Genomic DNA, 21,309 nt, shown 5'->3' on the forward strand with positions numbered 1-21,309 from the left:
GCTAAGGGACAGGATGGTTTAGGCAAGTGAATGATGATGGAATAATTGGTGAAATGAGAAAGTGGAAGGAAACGGCAGTATACCGAGAAAATCGACGGGTACGATGTTGTCCACCACAAACTTACTTGGCCGGAAATGACAAAAACTAAGATAGGGGTTTCAAACCCTAGAACCTTACTGGCTATGCTACTAAACTCTCATTCAAGAATATTTTCTGCTGAAAAAAAACGAGAGAGAAACTATTTTCATTCAAACACACCAAACACTGGATTTTCAGGAAGGTCAATTTTTAAAATTTTCAGTGGACTCCCAGTGACTATAACTGAGTTTGAGGTTTTTTTCCATACTCCTGAACACCCGTTTGTGCACTGTGAATTAGAGCACTCGCCTCGCATTGATTTCCAGAACTCGGCGCTCCTGACCAGGATAAATTCAGATGAATTTGCTTTCTGATCTTCCCTTCCCCTCTCTCCGGTCCCTTCTCATACGAACGTGTTTTCTAAATTTAATTATCTTTGTCGTATTCTATGTTCATAGAAAACTACAAAAATTAATATGAAGTGTACTTAATAATGGAGCAGCTGTCTGTATTTCTGTGTCCAGAGTGTAAAAGGATCCATGTTTATTACAGCGTAAGCTCAAAATCAGGTGCGTTATCTCGACTTGACAGTAATTTGTCTGCTCTAGTGTTTAGTTTGGCCCTCACGCGTGAAGATTTAGTAGAAAGATTAGTAGACAAAACTACTTAGCTTTTTGTTTCTTTCTGCTTTGTTTTCTTCTTTTTTGCAAGTTAAAAAGAAAACAAGTACAAGGAGCCAGCAATGTTACTACTTGAAACGTGTGTTTCCGCACAAAATAATGCCGCTTCGTCGCAACATTATCTCACCCGATAGAGACGAAACAGCAAGCAGAAAGCAGCAGAAAATTTTACGAGAAATAACGGAAGTGGCCGAGAGGATCCGATCTCTTTCCAACATGGGTTGTTTCTACTTCACGTACAGTTCCCTCACTGCTTCAGGGAAGTTTTGAACGTGTGGCTGAAGTACCTATTATACAAGTGACGGGAGACTGTGCTGTCTTGTGGTACGAAACACGTGCTTACAGTTGCAGCGAAGTTTATTATGAGCGCTTACATTTATGATAATAATAATTATTATTATCAATAATAATACGAACAGACAATAACGAATGTGGCGATACGATAATAGAAAAGACTTTTCTTGCTAGTTTTTGAACTTTGTATTCCCTTTTAAACTCTAAGAGAAGAGCGTAACTTTTTGACAACTGTTAACAAAATAATATTAATAAAACTGTTCGAGTATCAACACGCATACTAGCTGGTGTTAAAGTCAAACCTTAATACATCTCCCATACCCTTTGCATATAAAAGTGTCATCTTCACATTTTCATTTCGGTTCCTTTTTAACTGTTTTTCTCTTCTGTTTTGTATTTCTTTAAGACACAGAACGTAGGCGGAATCAAGATCTAAAAAGTAACAAGTGAACATCGTTGTTTATTTACTGTAGTGACGAAGGTTACCGAAACAAAAAAAAAGAGAGAAAAACACCGGATCGGGTGCATGCATTTGTGTGATTCGATAAGAAATTAATGAGAAGTTTGAATTAGTGCATTATTTAAGAAGTCAGAAAAGAAAATTTTATACCGGAAAAAGTGTGATATGGTTTAGGATATTTATATGGGGCCAGAATGCACCTAAGGTAAGAATGTTGTACTAAATATTTTTATTTTGATACTAAAATATATTTTCTGCAATTGTATTCTATTTTTTCCCCTCGCAATATCACAGGAAATTTATTTACAAATTCTTAACAAATTTAAGGATGTATTTGAAACGCTTTTTTACGCGATATGAAATTTTGTTACATTTTTGTCATATTTCCGTGTCCTATGGTTAGTGCACGTTATCTCCAGGACGCACTCACAGGACTAGGGGGCGGTGGGGAAGTGCAACTATTTGTTATGTTATTTGACCTTTATGCTAAAGTACTATATGCTGAAGTGTTTATGTTATTTGACCTATATTAAAATACAGTACTCCTATGTCTTGGTGGGTCGGCGACCAGGAACAGGTGTTGTCACTGGGGGCTCTCGCTCCTCTTGTTTCCTCTTTGACATCGTCACTGTTTGTAAAACCCATGAAATTTACACACTGGTGACTAGACATTTTAGAAAGGGTGCAAACCTCCTCCCACCAATCGATAGTAAAACAGTACTTGTTCAACTCTTGAACTAACAGAATACAAGCTTGTATACCCGGTTGTAATCTGAAAATACCAATATATTAATGACTTTATTCTGTTCCCAAAAAATAATTTTTGAATTTAGAATTAATAATTTCGTATGTGTAGGTAATTTTCTCGTTTTTCCTCCTCAAAGTCAACATAGCCTACTAACGAGTGTGAATAGTGAATTTATCACTTGGATGTGTGTAAATTATTACTTCAATTTATCACTGGGATATTTTTTGTTGTTCTTATTGGTGCTAAAAGTTGAATGATTGATTATATTGTATGAAACTCGAAAATATGGCTTTCATGTTGTATTTTTCAAAATGGCTATAAAACGAAAGGTAATATTGAATGTGAAGAGCATACCTACCTAGAACGTAGGAACAGTTTCGATATAGATTGATAAGAGTTACGGGCAATTACACGTAGTATGTACGTAAAGATATTGTATCACAGTCAGGAATACACGAACAACTAGATACTAGAGATGGCCAATACCGGAATTTTTACTTTCCGGAATCCGGAAAGTAAAATCGAAAAAATCCGGATTTCGGAAAAATTGCGGAATTTTTCTAAAATCCGGAATTTTCCCGAATATCCGAATTTTTCCAAAAAGCGGAATGTTTCCGAATTTCGGAATTTGTCCAAAATCCGGATTTTTTCCGAATTGAAGAATTTGTCCCAAATCCGGATTTTTTCCGAATTTCAGAATTTGTCCAAAATCCGGAATTTTTCCGAAATCCGGAAAGTGAAATTTCCGATTTAGAAAAATTTTGGTCATCCCTAATAGATACAAAATGCTAGTTAACAGTGCAGTGTAGTGCATATACAGTACGCAAATAAATGACAACTTTCTCCAGTATGATAAAAACCGTCAATTATTATTGGCAAAGAACGACAGTTTAGCACTCCCAAGTGTTCTAGTTTTTCGATTTTCAAGAAAACTACATTAGAATTTACCCATATGTAGGGATATATGTAATTTTGTTAAGCTCAGTGTCATCTATTGACTGACTAAAATACTCTTTGAAAAAGTGTTTTAGTGAAACAGAAATTACAACTTAAAAATTAATGATAATTTTAGGGCTATATCTCATTTACTTGCTGGTGTCATACTAAAGAACTTCATGAGGCTATGTTTCAGTATCAGTTTCATCTCAATAAGTATCACGGTATAGCATCAATTTTTAGATTTACAAATAAATTAGTTGCTCTCCATTTTCACGAAAACTACACATGAAGTTTTATATTCAGATATATCATTTTGATCAGCGTAATAAGAACTATCGATTGATATAGGCCTATGTCTTATCTTTGGAGTTTTTATTTTCATTAAATGCAATGATGTAATGCTAGACTTCTTGGTAGGTATATGCTCAATCGTTTTCAAAAAATATAAAGTCCCATATATGTTCGCTCTTTCGTAAATTTAAAATGAGTGTATGCTAGACTGTAACAATATTAATTGGATAAAACGAATGTATACTGCCCAATTACATTCCTGGTTAAACCCTAATAATGTAGAATTTTCGGTTGAGATAATATGTTTACGAAATAACGAATTCTGTGTCTCGGGGTACTCCTGTTTCCTCCCACTTTCTCATTCTACCAATTCTTCCATCATTATTCACTTGCTTTAATCATCGGCTCCCTTAGCCTAACAGGTATAAACGTGGGACGTTAAAGTGAAATATTTCATTTCTAAGATTTTTCTTGTAACGAATAAACGAATGAGAGGGTGTTAAAAATGATTGAGGAGAAAACAATTTTACGTGTAATTGGAAAGATGAAAAGAAACTGGTTGGGACATTGTATGAGAACTATGAGGGGAAAATGAAACGAAATATTTCAGTTTTATGTCCTACGGTTATGCGGCTAGGCTAAAGGAGACGACGAGGATGACAAATGAATGCAGTAGTGGAATTAATAAAGTGGGAGGAAACGGGATAACCCCGAGAAACCCATGTACACGACGTTTATCCACCACGAAGTTTACTTGGCGCGAGCTAGGATCGAACCATTGACCCCACGCACGAGAGGTGAACGCTGTACCACTTTTTTCTCTTTAAAAGTTAACTGTTTCACCGAACGTGCCTGATTACTCGGGTTTTACTTGTTTTACTCGCTTAGCTCGTTTTTCCTATTAACCTAGAACGACAGGGACACGAACACAGAAACATCGAGGACAGTTAAAATTCCAAAGGCCCTCCCATCGGGAATCGAATCCGGGCCCCGTACACCAAAGGCGCACATGGTAACCACTAGACCAGCGGGGAGGGCAATACTGAGCCACCACGGCCCTTATAGTACTTATAGTATGAAGTCAAGAAAGATACAGCTAATGGACGAAGCAGGATACAGCTAATGAACTATATCAAAACAGAAAACTTGTACGTGAAGACGAAGAGGGCAATTCAAGAACTTAGTCTCGTAATCCTTTCCGAACAAGCGCTATTTCTGTCAGGACCGGCTCTAATATTCTACCGTATGTGCAACACGTGCATTTGCATGGGGAGGCAAGTTTCGAGGGACGGCAAAATCTGTCATAACTACATTTAAAATGAATATTTATTTGCATATTTATTGTTGGAAACCAGGGCGGATCCAGGACCGACTTCTGGGGGGGGGGGACGGTGGGTTGTCATACTGCTACTTTTAAGGGATTCAAACTTTGGGATGGGTTTTATTTGTATATATAAAATAAGAAAGTTTCCTCTTCTGGGAGGGGGGAATCGCCCCGATCGCCCCCCTGGATCCGCCCCTGTTGGAAACAGACTTCATGATGATGGTACTTAAATTGACTAAATTGACCCTTCTATTTGAATACTACATTCATAAATCGTGTTTAGGTCGCATTAGTTTAAGGTCACTCAAACAAATCCCAGCATGAATTGCTTGATTGTTGTCAAATACAAGAACTCAATTCTCGAACAGTAGCGAACACCTGTTCCATTTAGTTAGTTATCACAATTTTGATACGAAAACTAGTCTTTGTCACAAACACGCTTCTTACTGAAGCAGAAAACCACTTAAAAAAATAACAGATGTAGAAGGAAAATCATGAAATAAAGATAAAAGAGCTAGTTGCACGAATTGCAAACTGATATATTGAGATTGAAGCTCTATATTTAATTCTATAAAAAGGATTACCATTTTTTTTTTTTTTTTTTTTGCAGATGCTGGAGAAAGAGTGGGGGCGGCAAACGATGCCATTGCACGGGGCGACAAATTGCCTAGGGCTGGCCCTGATTTCCGTATATGCATCTTTAAAATGTTTATTTTCCTATGTAGTTCTCGTATTAAACTAGAACAAATGTTGAACGTGCAGCATGGAGGTTCATCCATCGCTGAATGTCGCACCTTTCTAGACCTTTGAACTGAAGGGTGTTTTCGTTAGAACGAAGGCCAAGGACAAAAAGCTGCAGAAGTTGCTGAACATAATTATCGTAGATGTCTCATAAATTTTTCTCGCTGAATTGTTTCGAGCCTGAAAGAGGAATTTAAGTCACGAATTGCTGTGTTATCTTTTTAACACCAATTATAAATACTCTGTTTGGTCTTATAAAAAAATCTGAACAACCGAACATGCAGTGACGCATTTGCTTACCGTTATGTTTTCAGCCATAGTTAGGGCTACTAGTGATTAGTATTTGTTGGTAATGAGTAACGGCATGTATATTTCCTTCCTTTTTCTTTTTAGTTTTTAAAAAATGATATTTACAGCTTTGCAAGACATATACCGATATACAGATCCTGATTAATTTAATGAAACACCTTTAAAAAGAAAAAAGTGCAACTTCCCCGATTAATATGGTGTTGCGCCATCTGTCGCCTTCAAAAGAGCTCTGATGCAAAATGGAATGGAGTCACAGAGGTTATGAATGATAGCAAGTGGAATATTATATTCGCACCACCGTGCAGTGCATAATTAAGGGAGTCGAGGACTTCATCGAGGGAGTCGAGTAAAAATATTCACTCCAGGTAGTAAAAATATTCACTCGAGGGAGTCGAGGGAGTGAAAATAATGACTCGAGGGAGTCGAGGGAGTAAAAAACATTCAGTCGAGGGAATAGAGGGAGTAAAAACATTCACTCGGGGGAGTCGGGGGAGTAAAAATATTCACTCGAGGGAGTCGAGGGAGTAAAAATGTTCACTCGAGGGAGTCAAGGGAGTTAAAATATTCACTCGAGGGAGTCGAGGGAGTAAAAATAATCACTCGAGGGAGTCAAGGGAGTAAAAATATTCACTCGAGGGAGTAAATATATTCACTCGAGGGAGTCGATTGAGTAAAAATATTCACTCGAGAGAGTCGAGGAAGTAAAAAAAATACACTCGAGGGACTAAAAATATTCACTCGAGGGAGTCGAGGGAGTAAAAATATTCCCTTGAGGGAGTAAAAATATTAACTCGAGGGAGTAAATATATTCACTCGAGGGAGTCGAGGGAATTAAAATATTCACTGAAGGAAGTCGAGGGAGTAAAAATATTCACTCGAGCTAGTCGAGGGTGTAAAAATATTCACTCGAGGGAGTCGAGGGGTAAAAATATTAACTCGAGGGAGCCGAGAGAGTAAATATATTGACTCCAGGGAGTTGAGGGAGTAAATATATTCACTCGAGGGAGTCGAGGAAGTAAAAATATTCACCCGAGGGATTGAACCTTTAAAACATTTAATTAAGTCACGAGGTGGTAGAAATGTGTGCCTACCGATTTCATTCTCATAGTAAGGAGCTAAAGATATTATCCCCTGAAAAACATTCAGTTTCTTTTGTGAGAGATAATATATGTAATACATTTGGCTTAAACTGGAATCGAACCGAAGATTGTTCGTACAGAAAATACGCATTCTAGGTAGGAGGCTCGTGAGAAGTTTCTGAACAAATGCCTTTCATATGGGATGAGGTTATTAGCCTAATGCCAAACCTCCAAACTGGCGGACCACTCTTTGCCGGTCCTTGACTGTTTATTCAATATGTTCACAGGTAACCTTTAGAGGTCTCCTCCTCGATCCGCAACCCTGGTGACGCTGCGCCATGGTGACAGCAGTCTACAGGAACCAGCCTATTGTTCAAGTAATACTTTCGATAAAGTGGACACTTTTAAATGTCTAGGATCAGAATTAAAAGACTAAACCTTTGTCCACGAAGAAATTAAATGGTGACTGAAAGCAGGGAATTCATGTTATTAGTGGTAGGCAGAAAATTTGGATTTTTGGAGCCTTATGCAGAGTTGTTCTGGTGCGTGATTAGTGCCATACTAAAGAATTCGACTAACATATGTTCCCTGCAGTAGTCAGGCATTTAGTATGACGCTAATCATTAGCCAAATCGACTCTGCATAAGGCCCTTGATTTTTAGAAAAACTGAAACCGGCTTTTGAGAACTTTCACAAACAGGTATTCAACACCGGTTCGGTTTTTCTTAACTAGTTCAGTTTTCTATTAAAAAGTTGTTTCGGTCTTTCAAAACCGGTTTGGTTTTCTATCAAAAACTTATCTATTTCAAAACCGGTTTCGTTTTTTAAATCAAGAACCGGTTTCAGTTTTTATTAAGCAAATTTCGTTGAAAAACCAAACTGACTTTGGAATAAACCGACTGTTTTTTCTAGGAACTTCTTTCCGGTTTTCACGAAAACCGATTTTGTTCATCCCTAGCACGAAATTCATGTTATTATTAGTGAAGGACATAAAAAATGTTTTCTGGCTTTTAGAAAAAACGAAACCGGCTTTTGAAAACGTTCAAAGATAGTTATTCAAAACCGGTTTGGTTTTTCATAACGTGTTTTCTATCAAAAACTGGTTTTGGTCTTTCAAAACCGGTTTGGTTTTCTATTAGAAACCTGTTTATTTTAACACCGGTTCTTTTTTTATTATCAAGAACCGGTTTCGGTTTTCTATTAAACAGATTTCGGTGAAAAGTCAAACCGGCTTTGGAGTAAATCGATATGTCGGTTTTTCTAGAAACTGGTTTTCAGTTTTTACGAAAATCCATTTGTCCATCCCTAATTATTATTCAGTCCAAATTCTTTCGTTTCCGCAATTCTGTCGAAGAATCTAAACCTTAAAATATACAAGGAAAAAGAGGTTATTATGCCTGTTGTGGTGTATGGAAGCGAAACATAGTCCTCACTTTGAAAACAAAATTTTAAGACGTATTTTTGGACCAAGTGGAATGGGAACGAGAAGTGATGAAAACTTCATAACGACGAAATGCATAATTTATACTGTTTTCTAATCATTGTTAGAATTATCAAGTCTCAGAGACTCCGGTGGGCAGATCATGTAGTCATAATGGAAAGGAATAGGAACGTTTTCAAAATTTTTATCTGAAAACCAAATCAGAGTAAGACCATTTTGAAGTTCTAGGCGCAGATGGAAGGATAATATTAAATTGGATCTCGTAGAAATAGGAATAAAAGAGGATCCAGTTGGTTAAGGACAGAAGTCAGTGGAGAGCTTTTATGAATTCTGCTTTGAACCTTCGGACATATGCCATAGTTAGTTAGTTACGCAGATTGCAAACCAAAATGATTTATTTAATCTATTTTATGACAGACGTTAATACTTCCATTAACGTCAAAAATAAGGCAATATAATTTCGTTTCTTTTGTTCTCATTTTGGAAGACTGATCAGTGTTCTTGCCGTACAGACTGTCTCTTTAAGTTCTTATGCAAATGAAGTCGTTACTAACACACCGACTCTTTAACTTCTTTAACTAATAGACTCAATGGTGTTTGTGTGCGCTAAATTGGATAAATGATTGATGAAAGTGGTGCCACATTGTCTGCGCCATCACCATCTTGAGCGTCGACGGTTCACTGCTTCTTCCAACAATTCTGACATAACTACGTTTTACACAAACAAGACTCCTTTTCTTTGTTTTTCTTATGCGTACATAACCATTTTCACCTTGTTTAGTTTTTGAGTACAACTTTTGAGATTAAGATGGTGCTAAATTCGATGTTAAAAGGAGTCTGTTTGTGAAGTTTATCTTCCCATCCATCAATTGGAGTAAGAAGTGAAAACAACGATCTTTGTATGTTATAGTTTTTGACAGCGATGGGATTATATCAGCGATAGTAGAAGCTCCAAGTCTTCACATTATCCGGTTACAGTTTTTAGCGTCTTATTAAGCAATTAGTATAAACAACGGATCACTCATTTGCGCCACATTCACTAAAGCATACAGACGAAAAAGGAAGGTGAAGGGCACGAAGAAGAGAAAAAAACTAATGCAGTAGAGTCGTTTTTGTGGCTGTTATACAGAATTGTTCAATGTGTTCGTTGAAAATGAAAACTTCACAGTGTGTTCAATGGCTAAGCGTAATTCACGAACGGTACAGACCCGAAGCAAACCATAACTTAAGTATAATATTAATTTCAGACTTCCAAACTATACTGTATATAAATATGGGCTATGCCCGACTTACAGAATTGGTATGTCCATCTGTCCGCCTCTCTGTCGACAGGTGTTAGAATAAAAACGGTAAGCGATATCAAGAAATGGATATAGTGTTCCACCAATAGATTCTATTTCCTTTCGTAACCCAGTATTCAAACTGAAAGTATTAGAAATCAACCATTTTTATTTTTAATAGCGACAAAGTGTTTTCTTTCGTTAAATCAGTGTGACCAGGGCCGGATTAAGACACTTAGCTCCTCTAAGCTCTTAAAAAAGATTTTGGCGACATATATCCTACAGATCAAATCAAATCCTACAGATAAATCAAGATTTAAAAAATCAAAATATCCTACAGATAAATTTTTTGGGGCGAAGTCTTTGGGGACACACATCCTTTTGCCCTCATGTAGTCGGCATTAATGACAATATGAAATAACACAGGCATTGGCATTAATGACAATATGAAATATCACAGGCATCCTTAATGGTGGAAGTTGCCCCTCATTGGAATTAAGAATCAATCTTTTCTTCCTATTATTTGTATCTGTCTTTTCCCATGTTTATAGGGGGTCGGTGTTCCCGTCTTTGCAGTTCGCGATCTTGTATTCAGATCCAAATTTTTTAATAGAAAGGGAATTATGTGTCTATTGTTTCGGGGTAACTTTTCACCACAAACACACATTTGACGTTATTTCCAGCTTACTCTAATAATTTAATAGTTATTATCTTCATAATGCATGTATATTAACTTACGGTTGTCTTTCCAAACTTACAAGTTACCTTTGCCTCATATTGTATACTATAATTGCATTACTGTTTTTGCATTTCCCCGTTTATGTATCAATAATGTCAAGATGTTGGGGGAAATATTTGTTGGAGTGTTCAGTACCTTACAGATAATTATATCTTGATTAATTTATTTATTCGTATTTATGTCCATTGTCATTAATGAGGCTAAGTAGGACAAGGTCACAGTTAGTTTGAAGCATTGTACTATATATTCTATGCTCTCCTTCAGCTCTGTAGCCAGAGCACTAAAACAAAGGATCGAATAAATTGAGTTTACCTTACATTCCTGATTGTTTATGATTTTTATCATATATTTTGTAAATTAGTGTTGCCTACGGGACGAGATTTGGTTGAGTTGAGTTGATTTTAGTTTAGCGTCCCTTTCAGCAGCGAGGCTATATGAGACGTGGACCTACTGATTAACGTGGAATCCGAACCACATGAGCTCCCGCCGGGAATCGAACCCGGGCCTCCCACGCCAAAGGTGCGTACGCTAACCACTTAGCCACGGAGGAGCTCTGGGACGAGATTTGGATCTGTCTTATCTCGAAAAAATGCCATCCAAATGCTGTCTCTTCTGAAAAATAAAATTGGAAGAGGTTTGTCTTCTCTCGCAACTTGTCGCGAAAATCTTGTCTTTTCACGTTGGCAACAGTAAGTGAACAACTGAAAGTTTCAGCAGGGGCTGAAGGTAGTCGCAGGAAGGCTGAACTCTCTCGCTACCCCTTAGCTATATGCCTGCTCTTCTACGGAAGTTTTACCAGAGTTTTCTCCACAATCTAAGCAGGTTTCATTAGAAAACCATTGAAGGAGCTTGGGCCCAGTAAATGTAAAGTATAGGCCTAACATATATATGTGTTAGGAATCGAACTCGGGATCTCATGTGCCAAAGTCATGTGCACCAGCCACTAGATCAGCGAGGAGCATTAGAAGTGTCTTCTTTACATTATAATTATACTGTTTGGTTCATTTATCTAAAAATAGGGATGCGGTGACCCAGTGGTAGAGTGTTTACCTCTGGTGCATAGGTCCTTGATTCGATTTCAGCTCGCGCCAAGTGAACTTTGTGGTGGACAACACCGTGTGCGTGGGTTTTCTCATTTCCTCCCACTTTCTTCATTCCACCATTTCCTTTATTTTTCATCATCACCGTCTCCTTTAGCGTAGCTGGCATAACCAAGGGACGTAAAACTCAAAGATTTCATTTCATTTTCCAAAGTAGGGGATGGTATACAATTTTACTGGCTACGGTACAGTTAGCAGATCACCGTACTTTGTGTATAATAGGAAGCATGCAGATGATTAGCCAGACACGCTTTCTGGTAGCAATTTTATGAATATGAACGAAACTTAGATTAAAGAACGTTTACAACTGAAATAAAGGAAGAAAAAATACATGATGAATCATTCTCATTACTTAACTTGACAACACTATTACATTCCGTTTTAAACACTTGAATTCCCTTGCACTGCAGCAACTCGGAAGCATATAATGAGACCTGGATTGATTGTTTTCGGAAGCAGAAGTCCATCATAAGACATAACCTCGAGAAGGAAGATTAGATTTAGCTAAGAGCATTCTTGCTGTAGTACAGTGCAGGCAGGCACTGAACCTTGTATCGCCATGTGATTACGTTCGACCACCCGGCAGTAAACAAGGCAATGTGCCAACTTCAGAAGAAGAAAAAAATCAAAGGAAAAACATTCTCTGCAATCTTGGCCGTTGACATAAGCAACAAAACAGTTCTAAAGGGTAATGTAGTTTCCTTAAACTTGGAAACAACAGCTGTAATATACTATCCAAGAAGAGAACAAGGAAGAAAAGAAAGAAAAGAAAAAATACTACAGACACATAAAGAATATCATATTACATACGCAAAGCCATTATTAACACTGCTCTATACATGCAAGAGCGAGTTTAAGAGTGAATGATTCGATTTCGCACACTTCTTGGTATTAATGCATTTTACGAACAAGAATGAAAAAACGAATTTTGCTTTATCTTTTTGCAATGCTCTGCAAAATGTGAAAATGAAAATTTTCACTTCTATACAATGTCGCTTATAGAAAATGTGGGCCTTGCAAAACAGGGAACTATCTTATCTCATTCTTTGTTATATATATATATATATATATATATATATATATATATATATATATATATATATATATATATATATAGATAGATAGATAGATAGATAGATAGATAGATAGATAGATAGATATGGTAAATGGGACAGTAATTAACCTTTTACGGTAGTAGGAATGAAGATACAAATGAAATATGTAACACTTTTAGGGGGCACGGTGGCTCAGCGGTAGAGCGCTTCAGGACCGGCCTTAGGTGGTGCCGGGCCCGATTGGGAACATATCGCGGGGCCCCAGGTTTACAACTAATTTGCACTAGACTCTGTAGAACCACGTACGTATATCGGGTGTTGCAAAATAACTGTTAAAACTCTTAGGAGGTGACTCCTGCCATTGAGACAAGAAAAAAAGATTCTCTTGAACTTTCGGCTATCGGACATAGTTTCGGATCTACAAGGTGCCGAAAGCGTGGGAAAATGACTTTCGGACGCCAATAATTCGGAAACTACCCAACGTAAAGAGAGCGGGTAAAAAATTCACTGAAGAAGTCATAACTGCTGTATTGAATTTTACATGTTTCACAATCCTACCATGCACGCACAAGGGATTCCCAAAGGAACGTAGGGAGTCCCGGATAATCTGCCAAATGAAAATTGGTCTAAATGGACATGAATTGATGGGGTTTCTACCAGGTAACAATAATTCGTTTGTATTAAGTCAATATCTGGAACAAATACAAAATGGCGGATACCTTCATGCTCGTTGTGTGTGGTTGCATAATCGCCAGGTATGGATGCTGTCCAACAGTGACGTTCTGAGTATTAAGTGTACCGAATTTGTACTCAAATGCTCTAGAAAGACATCTGGAGTGTCGGTAGAGCACAACAGATAAAGCAGGGTAATTCACATGTGTGGAAACACAACGAAAAATGTCCAGAAATGCACTCATACTAAGTAAACGTGAGTTCAAAGCGTCGGAAATGTAAGGAATAGCATCAAGAACATGAAAGCCATTGCCAATTCACCAATAATATTCCATCAATCCGATGCAATATGATCTGCACGGTTGCATATCGATAAGGATGCAACAACTAAGGCCAAGTTTAAATTGTGCAAGGAGACTCACAAAGAAACTGGGTAAACTAAAGGAATGTCACTAGTGGGATCGCATGATCGATATTGAAATGTGGCGAATGTGTGTATTGATATCAACATGTAGCTAATGGACAAATGACAACATGTCCCACTACTGCTGGGACACGTTCCAACGTGCAAAAACTAGGAAAATAACGTCGTACATTCTGCTATTACATCTGGTGCACTTTTTGGTAGAACGTAACTAGAACACGATTGTATCAATGTCCCTCTTTGTTTGGGACATTGTCCCACAGTCGACACATATGAAAAGAAATCTCTTAATCTATGGTTCAAATTCTGATAGAGTGTAAAAGTAACAAACTTGTATCATGTCCCACGTCTTCTGGGACATATGACGTACTCGAAAAATAAGGAAATACCTCCAGAAATTCGTATCTTACACAACAGTGCACATGCCAAGACAAAGACGAAAATGAACCAATTTGGCACATGTAAGACTACTGCTGGAATAGCATACATATGGAAAATAAGACGACATGAGAAATAGGAAGAAACATCTTAAAGCTCTGATTGTTTACAACTGTGTAGTAGGATTAACAAAATAAAACACAAAGCATGTCGGGAGGCTGTACAAGAGCGCTTGCCAAACAAAGTGGGTACACCTCAAAGAAATGAATAGAGAGAAAGTGAGGTTCCCTCGAAGCCTTAGGGCTAGAGCGCTCGCTTTGGGGGCAATCGGCCCGATCGGCTTAAGGCCGGTACTGGAGCGCTTACCTCTGGTGCGTGGGGTCCCTGGTTTGATCCCTGGCCAAAAAATATAATGGTGGACAACATAGTGCTCGTGGGTTTTCTGGAGGCACTCCCCTTTCCTCCCGCTTTCTCATTCCGCCAATTCTCCCATTATAATTCACTTGCTTTAATCATCGTCGCCCTTAGCCTAAGAGTAATAATAGTGGGACGATAAACTCAAAGATTTCATGCAATATATTTTTAGTACGATTGAATTACCCTATTAAGAAACACGCGAGGGATTTTTCAAGATTACGTGTGAAAACACAGTAGTTGGCCTCCTTTGTTGTTTCGTAATATTATGTCCTGCACATTTAACAACCATACACGTATTTTCAATAACCTACATTCATGAACACAGCGGCTTTAGCCATTGCGGGTCCTAGTGCGAAGGGTTTCCGCGGGGCCCTTCGCCAGATGGCACAATATCAGAAGTAAAAGTGTCGACAACAGAATATTGCCCGTCAAAGTATCGTCCAGAAAACATGAAATTATTCTCGATTTTAGCGGTATCTTTGTTTACAAATGTCAATATTACAGAGAGCTTCTTAACATAAGTAATATATCGTGTACAATAAAGAATAATAACGTAGTACTTATTTTTTAATAACTTTTCTTAAATTTTTTGCTTTTGCTTGGCTGTTATATAAATTCATTTTCTATATTTCTTCCGAGATGACTTCTGAATGCTAAGTTGTATGAGACTAAAAGACTAGGTAATAGCTAATAAATGGTCTTTTTCAAACATTTTTACACAATGGCTGTGGTAACCATAATATAACTTGTGGTATCAATATATTTACGAAATAGCTTGCATTTTGTTGCTAGTTAACATTGAATATTGAAAGGTTTTTACAGCTAATTTGAACATTTCTATTGTTTTATGTATTATGAACATACGGTGAGTTAATATTTTAGTTACAAATGGCTACTTTATTGGTTAAAGCAAAAAACAGAAAAGGTAACTTGACCGGGAAACGAACCCAGGACTTTTGAGCTTGAGTGGTAGATCCTTCTCACTCTACCACGCCGTCACTTGATAACATTATGCGTCATATCATATATACGACGAGTCAGAAACTTTAAGGCACTTTTTCTCCGCTATTTCTAGCTATTGCAGTCTCCCAGTTTGTAATATTAATACTTTAAATGTGCACTACTACCTCGCGAAGGATGGCCCCGAAGTTTATTTACCAAGGTTTGCTTTCCCCTTGTAAGATCAATACAAAATACACTAAGTAGTTAGGATAAATAGGTGTCTCAAGGCCCAGACAGTCTAGGGAAGGATTACCACAAAGCTCCAGGCAAGAAGTGGACTAGGATTCTCACAAGTAAACCTTACGTTTGGGTGAATCGAGTTGCTGACTGAGACACATATGAGCAAGTAGTACTAAATGTGGGCAGTATTTCAGTGAAGTTGTAGGTGCGAAGCTCCAGGGGTTTAGGAGATACAGCTACCAGAATATCATATGGAAGTACAGAATAGTCTTCATACAGTTGGAGGTAAAAGCCCTGTAAGACCTCTTGTAACGACAAAAGATGAATAACAAATATATAGATACATATTAGGACTAGGGGGAAATCATATAGTAAGGGTATATCTGACGGCGGCCATCCTGAAATCCGCCATTTTGAATTAAAGTTAAGTTTTTAAAATAGGAATAGGGTCATGTGATACATGATTTAAGGCGCAAATTTAATCAGAAGAACAATGGTGACGTTAATTTTGATTTACGCGCAATTGGTAAAAAGTTACAGGGGAATTAAATATTGTTGCAGCATATGTATTAGTCCTTTACCCCACTTAGTAAATTTTGTGTTAATGATAATAATTAAATAAAAAGCAGGTGGATAAATATTAGGCCTATGGTAAGAGTTGCCTTGATGGTGGACATGTTCAAATCCGCCATTTTGAATCAGACAAAAGTTTTAAACAAACACATAACAGTAACACCTTATTAATAGCAAATTTTACCATAAATCCAACGGTATAACCATTTTCGCTTTATCATTAACCAGCATTTGTTACGCCACCATTGTATTTCTGATTAATTTCTAGCCCGAAGTCATCTATTGCATTACCCTATTCCCATTTAATTTTGTGCTGGTTAATGATAAAGCAAAATGGTTATACCGGTGGATTTATGGTAAAATTTGCTATTATAAGGTGCCACTGTTAAACGTTTTGTTTGAAACTTTTGTCTGATTCAAAATGGCGGATTTGAACATGGCCGCCATCAAGGCAACTCTTACCATAGACCTAATATGTATCCACCTGCTTTTTATTTAATTATTATCATTAACACAAAATTTACTAAGTGGGGTAAAGGACAAATACATATGCTGCAACAATATTTAATTTCCCTGTAACTTTTTACCAATTGCGCGTAGATCAAAATTAAAGTCACCATTGTTCTTCTGATTAAATTTGCACCTTAGATCATGTATCACATGACCCTATTCCTATTTTAAAAACTTAACTTTAATTCAAAATGGCGGATTTCAAGATGACCGCCGTCAGGTATACCCTTACTATATGATTTCCCCCTAGTCCTAATATGTACCTATATATTTGTTATTCACCTTTTGTCGTTACAAGAGGTCTTACAAGGCTTTTACCTCCCACTGTATGAAGACTATTCTGTACTTCCATATGATGTTCTGGTAGCTGTATCTCCTAAACCCCTGGAGCTTCACACCTACAACTTCACTGAAACACTGACCACATTTAGTACTACTTGCTCATATGTGTCTCAGTCAGCAACTCGATTCACCCAACCGTAAGATTTACTTGTCAGTGTTCCACGCAAGGAAAGAGAGGTTGGAATTCCGCAAAGCTCCATATAAGTTAGGTGGCTGCGGTTAGATTCACTCGGAGCTCCACGCAAGCTAACAGAGTGGTTGAATTTCCACGAAGAAGGCTTGGGTTAGGTTAGGTATCTCTTAGAGCTCTAGGCAAGCTGAGAGGGGAGTTGAGCTGCCGAAACTGATGTCGGTTGTGCCGATGCTTGGAATTTTATACCTTCTAAGCAGCGGTAGTGCGAGTGTTCCTCTTTCATCACATGACCAAGTGGTGACGATGATTCCTGTCATCTGCTTTATGTGGTAACTTCTAGTGGAAAATCAGGTTGTCTTGTTTATAAAGAAAAACACATGGTGATGTTTATAAATATAACAACGCGCAAGCTATTACACTATGCTCCACCAAACAAACAAGACTATGTGCTTCATGTGGGATGCAAACCACATGAACTCCTAGCAGGAGTTGAATTCAGTCTCCTTCACTAACCATGTAGCCAGGAAGGAGCTCTGGAAGATAAATAAAAAATCAGAAACGCTTATGATAATAGTAGTCAATATAACATCATGTTATACAAATACCCACTTCCTAAGAAGAAGAACGCGAAATCACGATTTTATTTGGCATTTTCCAGCCAGTGTTTGAGGCATTCAACTTAGCAGGTTCCAGGTTATGAAAATTAAGAAAATAGTGCTGCTAGATTTTCCCAATGATATTGCTTAAGAAACAGAACATCGTATAAGATGCGATGATTTTGCCATAAATCCTTTTTTCGGCTGGTAACACTTCTTTTTGAATCTCATACCAAATTCCCCCGGCAACTGAATGTTCTGGCTAGACTTTTTTTTATGTATTGACGACATTAGAGAGCATTTTCCTGATGTAGAAATAGCACAGGATGATTGAATTACCACGCCACTCACTAACATTTAGATAGAGAAAAACATTTTTTATTCATGTGTTGGATGTCGTGAAGGTTTACTACGTATAAAATCGTAATCCGTTTGACTATTCGAGATTTTCTAAGCTTCAGAGTTTTATTAAATGATGTCCAGTCTGATCTCTCTCTCTCTCTCTCTCTCTCTCTCTCTCTCTCTCTCTCTCTCCACACACACACACACACACACACACACACACACACACACACACACATATATATATATATATATATATATATATATATATATATATATATATATATATATATCTTTACAGGTAATGGTAACTTACGGCTGTCCATTACTGCACATGGTAACCACTGGCGTCTCTGGTATGTAAAATTTGGGGGGGGGGGCATCAAAGAAAGTTATTTAAATGGTACTACCTAGCCCAACCTGTTTATTATCTTCGATTCCATTTGCTACGTTTGTTGCTTACCTTTACGGACTACTTGAGGTATATCAACTCTGTTATAATCGTTTCACAGCCTGAATATTATATTCCAAATAAATATAACTATCATTTGTATGTTTTCTGTCATTAGTAAATAAATTAAATTACAATAAAATATTTTGTATTTCAAAATATTGGGAGGGACGCGTCCCCCTCGTCCCCCACCAGAGACGCCCGTGATGTTAACATGAACGGAAGCAATTTTTTTTGGATGAATTCTGCTTTTCGCTTGTTTCTTTTCTTGTTACAATAACTTATCTTTTACTCATGTTGCTTTACTCTTTTACTCTTTTAACTTATGTTGCTTTGCTGCTCCGCACGTGCTGCATTTTATATAGACTTACTGACTGTTTTGTTATCACTTCTAACAGTGCAATGTTATTCGCACATCTCACCGTTTCTATTTTCTGTCCATGAACAGTTATTCCTAGATTGTAAGTGTTCATTTCTTCTACTACTTTTTCAATGTAGAGATTAAACAAAATTGGTGACCGTTTCTGCTTTATAAGTACTGGAAATTTTATCTGATACAGGATCATTTTTGGGGCCCATCTTGGTGCTCTATATCAAAAAGTGTTTCCTTCAAAAATTGTTCAATTTTCCAAGCTCTTTCGAACGAGGTATCACTCGACCAATGTTCCCATTTGAAAATTGCACGTACACCCCCTCCCCCCAAAATGGGGGCGGGGGAACCCATGTTTGACCCATTTTTAGGCCCCTCCATATTATACATTGACTCTTAACATTTTTCTTATTTGATGCATAATTTGAGAGATATTGTCTTGTAACATTTATTTTAACTCACCCTATATATATATATATATATATATATATATATATATAATATGATATAGTACTATTTTTTGTTCCTCCGATTTTCTGTTTTCTTTCTTTATTTCTTTCTTTTTCTTTTGTTTTTTAATTTTTTTTTTAGAAAGAAAATGACAGTGATCAATCAATTTATAAAATTCTGACAAAATGGTACAAAATTCTACGGAACCATTTCCGATTTTCTGTTTTCTTTCTTTCTTTCTTTCATTTTCTTTTGTTTTTTAAATTTCTTTAGAAAGAAAATGACAGTGATCAATCGATTTATAAAATTCTGACAAAATGGTACAAAATTCTACGGAACAGGGTGAATATAAGTACAGTTTCTAAGTGTGAGAAGAAGAAGAAAAAAAACTATTTACTAATCCTGACTTCTGCTGTACAGAACGTACAGTCAGCGACAGTAGAAACTGGAGGTTGGATACATAAGAAATGATAGCTTTTTCCAGTAGCAGAATAGTTTCACTCGATGTCTGATAGTTGGACAACCAACATGACAGCAAATACGTGCCCGAAAACATAACATGCCAGGATATTCCTCCATTTGGAGGAAAAAGTATTACTATCTGAGAGCATCAGTTAGAGAAACAACCACGAGATAAATCTGCAGAAAATCCATTCACTTTAAGATCAAAGAGATAGGAATTAATGCAAAGGAAACGAAAAGAATAATACGCATCATGCAGAGACCGAAAAAGTATGGAAAGTTAAACAAAATGAGAAAAGAAGGAAAGAGGGAAAGGAAAGAGCAAAAGACATGGAAATAAATTAAATTTTAACACTTAAGGATAAACAGTGTCCGTCTTTCCTCCTGCCCGCTGTGTCCGTCCTGTTTTTCTCCCTTCATAGGATAAATCTCATTCAGCATCAAACGCGAACATCATTTATAGTTTTTAATTCCTTCAAAAAATTTAACTCCATCCAGGCCGAGACTCGAACCCCGGACCCTTAGAACGACAGTCAGACGCTGTAACCACTTACCTACACACGCTATGTCAACTCCGTGCGTTTATAAACCAGCCATTACCCGCGCTGTTATCAAACGTCTTAAATCAGCCAATGTCGGGAGTTACCCCAGTTACACTTGAAGTTTGAATTTTATTTACGGCCTTTAGCCATCTACGGCAACAGGCCCCATGTTTTCATTAAACGCATTTCTTCTGTAGATTAAAATCAAGAATAACTTCATCTATACTCTTACTTACTGTTGTCTATATATATATATATATATATATATATATATATATATATATATATATATATAGAGAGAGAGAGAGAGAGAGAGAGGTATATAAAAATCGGATTAATGGGGGTTAAAAGTGTGATTTCGTAACCTCGAAATGGGTCTTCAAGACGGTTTTCGCACCACTACTGACATCTGGTAGCCGTGTTACGTAACACACACATTAGAAATAAAGGTTCGAAACGATTAGTTGCACGTTGTGCCATGGATAAGTCGGTAAGGTGACTGCATATTGAGTAGGCAACTCGAGTTCGAGTCTCGAATACACCAATTAGTTTTTCCTTCAAAATACTTTTCTATATTTTTATATATGTTATTAATAATTGCTTTCTTGCATTTTTGTAAATTATCTTAAATTAGTGAAAGTTCAGTAAAGTCAAGAAGGTTAAAATACATATATATGATAGTTTTATCCGTATGTACAGTCCAGAGATGGAGAGGGCCGGGGGGCCGCGGGTCAACAGATCGTGACCCACTGCAACCTCCCACCCACCAGCACCCACTCTGACTTAACAACGTATTACGACCCACAGACTCATTCTGCTCAGTGTATTGTAGACAGCTTCTGAACACTGGTGAACTTGTCTACTTTCAAGGCAACCCTTTTCTTTTCATTTGTTTCCATTGACAAA

General features: G+C 37.2%; 1 protein-coding gene across 6 annotated transcripts in view; it reads left to right on the top strand.

The window, feature by feature from the left end:
- Positions 1–988: 988 nt before the first annotated feature.
- The window catches only part of Mp (collagen XV/XVIII-type protein multiplexin), a 1,211,252-nt gene continuing 1,190,931 nt past the window's right edge, over positions 989–21,309 (top strand). For all 6 annotated transcript variants that reach the window (XR_014129286.1, XM_081746990.1, XM_081746991.1 and 3 more), the window contains exon 1: positions 989–1,718. Coding sequence is in view for 5 of the 6 variants with exons in the window: in XM_081746990.1 (XP_081603116.1) it covers positions 1,708–1,718 (11 nt within the window). In the remaining variant the exon portion in view is untranslated. The remainder of the gene's footprint in view (positions 1,719–21,309) is intronic.

This window comes from Thermobia domestica, chromosome 18 (genome assembly GCF_964235325.1).
Source record: "Thermobia domestica chromosome 18, izTheDome1.hap1.1, whole genome shotgun sequence".
Lineage (NCBI taxonomy): Eukaryota > Metazoa > Arthropoda > Insecta > Zygentoma > Lepismatidae > Thermobia > Thermobia domestica.